General features: G+C 32.0%; 2 protein-coding genes across 6 annotated transcripts in view; both read right to left on the bottom strand.

Annotated features, from left to right (window-relative positions):
- The window catches only part of LOC108685885 (mediator of RNA polymerase II transcription subunit 14), a 24116-nt gene extending 19744 nt beyond the window's left edge, over positions 1 to 4372 (bottom strand). For all 4 annotated transcript variants that reach the window (XM_018190893.1, XM_018190895.1, XM_018190894.1 and 1 more), the window contains exon 1: positions 4133 to 4372. The gene's annotated coding sequence lies outside the window, so the exon portion shown is untranslated. The remainder of the gene's footprint in view (positions 1 to 4132) is intronic.
- A 3536-nt stretch (positions 4373 to 7908) lies between these two features.
- Positions 7909 to 9891, bottom strand: part of LOC108685891 (translation factor GUF1 homolog, mitochondrial) — a 37534-nt gene continuing 35551 nt past the window's right edge. For both annotated transcript variants that reach the window (XM_018190906.1, XM_018190905.1), the window contains 5 exons: positions 9452 to 9688; positions 9043 to 9308; positions 8649 to 8863; positions 8350 to 8562; positions 7909 to 8257 (listed from right to left, as the gene is read on the bottom strand). In XM_018190906.1, coding sequence (XP_018046395.1) covers positions 8132 to 8257; positions 8350 to 8562; positions 8649 to 8863; positions 9043 to 9308; positions 9452 to 9688 — 1057 coding nt within the window. In that variant the 3' untranslated portion in view covers positions 7909 to 8131. The remainder of the gene's footprint in view (positions 8258 to 8349; positions 8563 to 8648; positions 8864 to 9042; positions 9309 to 9451; positions 9689 to 9891) is intronic.

Here is a 9891-nt window from a genome sequence, read left to right as displayed (position 1 = left end):
TATATATATATATATATATATATATAAATATATCAACACTTATCAACTAATTCATTATAGAACATCAATTATAATCTCGACGATTTCATATAAGACTTTTCATCTTGGAATATTCCACAAAATCTGCCAGTGAAAGCACTTAAACTTTTTCTGGGACATCCTGTATAGTAAAATATTGTACTAAAACTTTTTTTTCATCAAATAGACAATAAACTTCAAATAGACAATAAACATATTGATGACGGAAGCCCACTCTGATGATCATGACATACGTGAGTCGTTTGATAAGTTTGATAAATTTTCATGAAATGGACTCCAATTCCATGAAATCGCTACAATCCATTTGATGACGCGACATCTCGAAAGATCTACTCTTCGAATCCCTTCAGGCCAAATTTCAGCCAGAAAGAATGCATAGTTCATGTTTGATAGTCATTTGAAGCGAGATTGGCGCGCAAAAAAGTGCTCTTCCAAGATAACGCGCCGTCCCACAAGTCGACTGTTGCAATGACAAAACTACGAATTGGGTTATGAATTGATTCCTCATCCATCCTATTCTTCGAATTTGGCCCCGTATGACTTCTTTCTGTTCCCAAACTTAAAAACTTGGTTCGGTGGGAAGAAATTCTCGTCAAATGAGGAAGTCATTGTCGCCGTCAATGAGTATTTTGCAGACTTTGAGACAGCTTACTTCAAATGACTACCAAACGTGAACTATGCCCTAACAGGCTTTAGTCGTCGCTCGTTATATGTTAAAAAGTTATTAACAAAAAAGTTCATCAATAAAATTTACTTTGATTAACACAACTGTGCTCTGATGAAACAAATTCTTTGCTTTAACAATGCAAAATATTTTCTTATATAATTTCTTATATAATTTATTTATTGGGAATACAAATTAGTTCGGTTTTTTTGTGCATTTATTTCAAAACAAAGAATGAACAGATTAAAGTATTGTCTATCGCTGCTTACTACTTTTTCCCATCTCTCAAGCAATTTTCGAATTCCATCTCGAAAAAATGACTCGTCTTTGGAGGCGATCTAATTTTGGAGCCAATTTTCGATTTCTGCGAAAGAAGTGAACCGATGACTTGCTGCATCTTTCGGAAGAACCAGTAATCAGAAAGAGCAATGTCCGGAGAACAGCGGGTGCAGTAAAACATTCCATTTGAGCGTTTCCAAATATTTTTTTATGACTTTAGCGACATGAGGCCGAGCGTTGTCATGAAGAAGAATAACTTTATCATGTCTTTGCTCGTATTCCAGCCGTTTTCCTTGCAATGCACGGCTCAAACGAATCAATTGTAGCCGATACCGATCACCCGTAATGGAATCGCCAGATTTCAGCAGTTTCAGTAAACAAGACTCTTTTGGTCCCACTAGATACAGAGCATGATCTTCGAACCATGAATGTTCGGCCATGGTATTGATGTTGAGGTCGATGGCAACGATTGACCGAGTTTAGCGTAATATTTTTTTTTCTTGGGATTGTCGTAGAATATCCATCTCTTTCTCACCTCCAGTCACCGATGCAAAAAACCTTTTCTCTGTTGTCTTTGAATCAGCTGTTCGCAAGAGAAAAATCGCTTTCAATGTCTCTCGGTTTCAGTTCATAAGGAACCCAATTTCCTTGTTTTTGAATCATGGTTTTCCCATGGTTCTCAATCGTACAGAAACGGCTTGTTGAGTTACCCCCAATGATTCTGCAAGCTTCTCTTGCATTTGACTCTGATTCTTTTCGAGTAATGCCTCTAATTCTTTGTCTTCGAATTTTTTTGGTTGTCCAGAGTGAGGCTTGTCTTCAACACTGAAATCTCTTTGAAACGTCGAAACCATTCCTTACATGATTTATCAGTTGGAGCAGTGTCACCATAAACTTCGACAAGCATTCGATAGGCTTCGGCCGCACTTTTCTTCCAATTAAAGCAAAAAATCAAAACCTCCCGCAAATTCTGTTGGTTAACACAAAATTCGACATTTCCATTACAGTTTTTTTTACAAAAATTAAGGTTTTTATATGAAACTCAAAGCGATATAAACTGAATATTATTAGCAGATGTTTAATTTCTCTGAAACCGCCAAAATCAGCTGTCACTATGAACCATTCACAACAGCTGGAGCCATCTTTAGGGAAACGGATCGAACTAATTTGTATTCCCAATACCATTATTATTATTATTAATAGAATACATTTCTCTAATATTATATAAAAAAAAGCTTCAATTCTTCTTTTAAATGAATAAATCTTTTCGAATAAAAATTCATCGAGAATATTTATGTTTTTTGTTATAGGAATTCATTTAGTTACAGTATTTATTTTGAAGAAATGTTAGGTTTAAACTTCTACCCATAAAAAGAATGGAAAAGATGTAAATTATACATAAAAAAAAATATTTTCTGCTTTATAAATACAATTCTCTGTTTTAAAAACACAAAAATTATATAAGAAATTATATAAGAAAATATTTTGCATTGTTAAAGCAGGGAATTTGTTTCATCAAAACACATTCGTGTTCCAAAAGTTAAGCCCATTCTATAAAGTACTCTTTGTTTTCTGTTTTTTGCTTTTTACCTCTTGCTTTTCTTCCTTTGCAATCATTTTATCGACAAATGTATTTCTTGCTACGAGTTCTCTTTCTTCTGAAGTTAATTTTTATCTCTGGTGACATAGAACAAAAAACCAGATAAGAAGCAAAAAGACAAGATGTAAAAAATAGTAAAAAGCAAAAAACAGAAAACAAAAAGCATATTGTAGAATAATCATTAGATTTTATTAATTGAATTTTTTTTGTTAATAACTTTTTAAGAATGAAATAACGAAGCAAATAACGAGCGACGATTAAAACCTGTTAGAGATCACTCAAGGTCATGATCTTGACAACATATATCAAGATCAAGGTCATAGGGGGAGTTCTTCTCATCGACATATTTACCAAATAGATTAATGATGAATCCAGCCATTTGTACTATAGTGGATGCACTCGAGCGCGTCTTGTCTCGCTTCAAGTATTGCATCACCTCAATTATATAATATTTTTGAAAAGCATGGCCGACTTCGACTGTGCATTTGTATCACATTATCATTAGTCCTTTCATTTGTCTGAGCGCGCGTCTAAGCAACGTCGAAGCATCGTGGTCACAGGTGCTCAGTGTTTTAGAGGCTGCTTTCCATTTTCATTTTGATTGCATCATCTCTTTTTGTTACACCTGCCCAGTTCGAGGTAGACAGTGCATTGCATTCCAATTTTTATATTTGTTTTATCACAACTCGAAGAAAACTGACAAAGTAAATCTCGAAAAGAGGATCAGGGCCATCCAAAGTCAAAGACTTATATTGGATTAGTATATATTAAAGATTTATATAAAGTATTTAAATGCAATGGCACAATCAATTTTAAGAATAAAATAACAGATGCATATTCTATTAAATAACATGATAAACAATAATATCATTATTGAATATATAATTGTTTAGAATATTTGTATGCTTCTCTATATTTAACTTTGTTACTGGCATGTATAATTTAATATAAACTAATCTAATATAATACAAGTGACTGAATTCATTATTTATATCTATTTGATTTTAAGTACTAGTATATATTAATTCAGCTTTAAGGAACAGATCTTAAATTTATAGAAATTGATGTATTGTGCGATATTTTATAATATCTTTGTAAGTAATATGTCAAAAACAGTTTAGTAATATTATTATATAATGGAAATGAAAAGAAAAAGAATAAACATTAGAAGAGAAAGATAGAAGAGATAGAAAAAATATAACATATGAAAATCTGAATCTATAATGAATTGATAGTCAGTAAAAGTTGGTTGCTGGCTGCAACTCATCAACTGTAAACTACTGACTCATTGTAGATGTAGAGACAGAAGAGGTTTAGATAGAACATATAAATATGCATGTAGAAAATTAATATATTTAATAAAAAGGAAATTTTAAAGGGGAAAAAAGGAGGATGATTGGATGAAAAATTAAAAAAACAAGAAAAACAAAAGAAAAGAGAATACGAGTAAGAATATAAAGAATTAAAGAATTTAATTTAAATCAAGTCTCAAGTGGTTTTGGCCAACAGGCTAATCAATAAAGATTAATATTAATATTATGTCCTCTTACCTAAATTTTTTAAAAATTAAGCTCACGCTGTCTACTAATTCATCATATTTTACATCTGGAGTGCAGATCAGTACCCAACTGTTTTAACAACGTCGCACATGATATTCATGATTCGAAACTGTAATCAACGCTTCCTTCGGGATTTTAGAGAAGAAAAAACAAAAACAACCTGTTTTTCATCATAACTTCGTGACTCGTGTGTACAATGTACATTTAATTATATCAAATTTGACATGAATATTTAAGTATCTATTTAATTACATTTAATAACTAAATTTATACGACAGAAAACGACCATAGATGTATAAAATTATTAGATGGTACAAACGTAGAAATACAGTAGGTATGTTTGGGGAGACACTATTCGCGCTATGGACACAAACACTACTAACGCTGTTCGTAAAGCCAATAGCGCGATAGCATTAGGGGCTTCGAACAATAAAAGGAATAGAGAACAGAGAACAAATTTCAACTTATCAGAAATCATGTATTCCACAATACATGATTTCTGATATGTTGAAATTCTTATTCTAGCCCCTAAGAATTTCAACTTATCAGAAATCGGCTGCATTCGAAAACACTCACTGGTGTGCCACTATATACACATCAGCCATTCGGAAATTTCGTGTGTACTTGATGTGCACTAGTGTGAGATCGTTCGGAAACAAGAGAGTCACACCGAGTGCCACTAAACTAATCCATGCGAAAAGCAAGGGGAGTTGGTGTGAACCGGTGTTATGATCGCAGCACAGAGGTGCGTTCAGAAATTACGTCTAGGTAACTTTGGAGTGCTCTAGACGTGTGCGCCTCAGACGTTCAGAAATTTCAGGTATAATTTACCCAAAGCGTTCAGAAATGATTTAGATTACTCTAAGATCACTCTATCGTCAACCTACTTTTCAGTTGGGTAAAAGTCGCCCCGCATGCGCAATGTCACGTTTAATTGATTTGTAGAACAAATATGATCTCTTTTTCGTGATTATAACAGCAATTATTCTTACTTTCATACCTTTTCTCAATCTTCACTGATGTTTACCAGTCATCCAATTGCATCACCCAAGGCGTTCAGAAACTCCTTCGTCTAGATTACTTTGGGGTGCACCTAGAGTTTATCTCATCCTATCAATATCCAGATTTCTTGAACGCACCTCAGACTTGCGTAATGCATAGTGCATAAGGGAATCGACATTCTTTTTTTCCATGGAATGGGAAAAAAGGACAATTACATTGCGTTCTTGGGTAAAAAAATTTTGAGCAATTATATTAATCTAGAAAATTTATCTAATTGTCTAAGTTTTACTATTTTTTTATTTATTTTTATTCTAACTTTCTTTTTATATTGCTCTTTAATAATATTTTACATTATACAATAGATTATTTGTATAATATTATAAATGTTGTAAAATTGTATGTGTCCAGTACTATTTAGAACAAAATTAACTGTTCTAAAATTGACATTAAGCCTCGCAGGAACTAATAGATGATGAAGCAACAACCAACATCTAAAGTTTTATATCAATGATGTCAATTTTTTTTAAGGATTTACAATAATAAGTTACAATCAGAATATGGTTACTTGTTATTCTACAATGAGTCGATAGTCTTAGTCGGTAAAGTTGACCAATAGCCAACTTGTAAAACTAACGCTGATTGATCAAATTCATCGATTAAGATTAATAGACCTACTATGAGATCAATGAGCTATAAGTCATAAATCAAAAGTCAGAAACTTGATTACTGTGATTAATTTTTAACTTATGATTTATGATTTATGGCTGTAGAAGGCCCATAAGACTATCGACTCACTGTAGAAGCATTATATTAACTCGAATTTTCACGATGAAAAATTTTATCATTGTCTAAAGTCGATACAGCAATATATAATTATCCAGGACGATCCAGTGAAATGTTTAATAGGCGCCGGTAATCGTGGAAGGAATGACTTATATTCCTTTCTTTTTACCATCATATATACCGTCATTGTTATTCTTTACAATCATTTCACCTTTTTTCACCGGTGAATTGTTTAGCTCGAGGTTAGGGTTAAACGTGAACGGTGAAGTGGAATTGATATGACATATACCACACGGAAGCCGTTCGGGAACACTTTACCATCCAAAGGCACGATACCCCCACTACTTCTTTACTGAAATCACCAAACACACCAACGAGTGATATTTCCGAACGCAGCCCAGAATCATGTATTGTGGAATACATCATTTCTGATAAGTTGAAATTCTTATTTTCTGTTCCCTGTTCCTTTTATTGTGCGGAGTCCCTAAGAAGAAAAAGAATGATTCCGGATTAAACTTCGATGGAAACTAGGCCATTGATATATTGATATATTGATATAGTGTCCCCTTGGAATATTTCTAATCCATGAAGACAGATATGTGAGAAGTGAGAACAGTCTTCTTAGAGCGATCTTTTTACTGTCTAGGCTGCAACTTCTAGGCAGTGAGGCCCCAAGTGGGTAGGATATGTTATTTTTTTTTGTTCGGGGCGGCGTAACCTCCTATTTATACACTCCATATGACAGATTTTCTAACCTTAATAATTGTCAACTTTAACGCTCAATATCTCGTTTCATAGAGCAGCTTCGGATTTTTTTCTGCCAGATTCTTTCATTTTAGGCAAAAACGCGTCAAATGAGTCTAATTTCGAAATCGGAGATGAGGTAACTATTCTGAAGAGTTATCAAAAAAAAAGGTGAAGAGTCTCAGTGAATTATTGTTAGTGTGCAAGTGAACCATCCTTTTATTATATACTTGCTTTTAGATGATTAGGAGAAATAAGTTCTTATTGCGCGATAGAGATATAAATCTCTGTTGAGCAATAAGAACTTACATCGATTTATTAAATATTATAATGATTATTGAATTTTATTCAATTTTTTTTTAATTAATTGTTTTAATTAATTGTTTCCTAATCGTCTAAAAGCAAGTATGTAATAAAATATTACACATATGGGAAAAATCTTATACAGAATACATTCAGAATACATTCTTAGGAAATTTGCAATTTAATTTAATTTTAATTCTGTCACTCATATATTATGCCGAGATTACAATCTTCACCGAGATTGAATAAGAAACAGCAATATAAAGAATTTTACTAACCGTCATTCTTAACGTGGTGGGTTTCTGAAATATTCCTTATGATTAAATATCTGGAAATACCTTTCTGTGCTTGTCTTTAATAAAACACTTCTTGCCACAAACACTCCATTTTTGACTATTCTTATTCACTTATTTATATTATTACCTGTGTAAGAAAAACAGTTCACAAAGTATATTTTCTTATTGGCAAGTAAGAGCAATTATACTTTTTCAAAACAAAACTACAACTTGTCTGATATATTGAAGGCTTTGACACACTTCCTTTCAATTAAGTTTTGGAGTATTTTAGAGATTTCATTGAAAAAACTTTGCCATCTTTTTCTGAATGGAGAAATATAGAAAGGTCTTCAACCTACTAATTACTAGATTATCTGATAAAGAGAGATTTCGCTGATTAAAACTAATTACATCAGCTGTCAAAAAGCAATTCACAAATACTACAATACATTTATGATCGCTGACATAACATCCGATCGTATCAGATTTTAACACTCATGAATGTAACGATAACTAAGAATAAAATGTAGACCCCTAAAATCAAATCCCAGGCATTCTTGCTACGAACTATACATACATTTATTTTCAGCAACTATATTACTATTGGATTGTCCGGAAAGTTCGTGCCCAATGTTGAAGGAAAATTGAAAAGCAGAAAATTAAATTTTAGTATATATTTATTAAATTATATAGGTTAGTCGGCACGAACTTTGCAGACAACCCAATACATCCATATTTTGACATTGTTGATAAAATCGTATCGTGGATGTGGAATTAAGTTGTGAAACTGAGCCTTAGAGCACTTTCACATGTTATATTGCTTATATTTATTACTTTGTGTTTTGTGTAATAATTACATATTAAAGTACATATAAAAACATTATTATTTTTTTAGTACGCTTATAAAAGTGTCGCGTGGTAAGGAAATTTTTCCTATCATCTTCATTTTTTTCTTTCCTTCTGCTTGTTGCGCCAGCAATTTTTTTCTTCTAGTAACATCACCACCGTACTGAAAAAAAAGTGAACGCGAAATTAGTGCAACTATCCCAAATTTAAAGTCTGCTCTATTTTTTAATATAAAGTATACAAACATTTACTTACTAATTTCGCTGTTACATCCTTTCTATAAGGCTTCAAAGTTTCTCTTGCAATTACTTTACTCCCTATTGTTGCTTGGATCACTATTTCAAACAGTTGTCGAGGAATAGTATCAAGAAGCTTGATACATAACTTCTTGCCTATCTGAGATGCTTTTGTTTTATGTACAATTGTGCATAATTCTTCTACCATTTTTCCATTTAATAAAATATTCACCTAAAATTTATATATCAAAATACATACTATTAAAAAGTATAACATTGTATAACAAGAATAATTTATACATGGCATTTAAAAATTACCTTCACTATGTCGGCCATTTGATAACCATAATCTTCGTAATCGAAACTAGCATAACCAGAACTTATATTCTTCAAAGAGTCATGAAAGTCGAGAATTATTTCGCTCAATGGCATCACATATTGCAGCATGAATCTGTTATTACCAATAGCCTTGTTCAGTTTTTCTACACCTCGTTTTTCCCAGCAAAGTGATATGATTTCTCTCATGTATGTATCTATACATTTTACAAAACATTGATTAATCTACAAGTATTAAATAAAATAAAAATGAGAAAAAAGTCATCAAATTCCTAATCAAAGTATTCGAAAATGTATTTATTTTCTCTTTTTGGATATATCTTTAAATTCAATTTTGAATGAATTAAATTATACTTTACTGTAAAATTGCAAATACCTGGTGTAATGATCGTCGCAATAATCATAGGTTCATAAAATTCAGTGACAATTTGGGGGTCTGGAAAATGTACTGGATTATTAAAGATCACTGTATCGCCTCGATATTTCGTTATATTTTTACTGCCAAAAATCTTTGCTTTGTAAGTCACTGCAGGTGCTGTAACTATCGGCTGTGCCTCGTATTCCTGTTCAAGACGTTGAATAAAGACTTCCATATGCAATAAACCTAAAAAACCAATTCTCCATCCTCTTCCAAGTGCAGCACTGTAATATTTTTTTTTCGTCGTTTTATCAACATGTTTATTATTTATGTAGTTTATATTCATTTGGGACAGGATTTTATATTATCAACATTTATATAGAAAACAATTTTCATTCATAAAGCTTATAGGTGATATAACTTTTACCTTGATTCCAAAGTGGCATTTACAGCACTGTCATTTAGAGCAAGTTTGTCGATAGCTGCTTGTAAAGAGGACAATTGTGACTGATCCATTGGATATACTCCTGCAAACACCATTGGCTTTGGTGGATTGAATCCTTCCAAGAAATCAACAGGTTGATGTCGTAGATGCAAAGTATCACCGATGTGAGCCTCCTTAGACTTCATATTGCATGAAATAGCGCCTACTTGTCCAGCAAATCTACATTTTAATTACGTTAAATAACACAAATTAAAAATCTCAGACATATATATATATATATATTTATATTCAGGATATATGGCAAAAGAAAAAAAATTTAAGAAGTTAAATTAATATTTTTATTGGTCCCTTAAAGAATTACATTGATTTAAGGAGCTTTATTTTAAATGATAAAATAAGAAATTAAGAATAAAATTGTGATA

The sequence above is a fragment of the Atta colombica genome, unplaced genomic scaffold (assembly GCF_001594045.1).
Source record: "Atta colombica isolate Treedump-2 unplaced genomic scaffold, Acol1.0 scaffold161, whole genome shotgun sequence".
NCBI lineage: Eukaryota > Metazoa > Arthropoda > Insecta > Hymenoptera > Formicidae > Atta > Atta colombica.
This window is presented reverse-complemented; position numbering and strand designations above follow the sequence as displayed.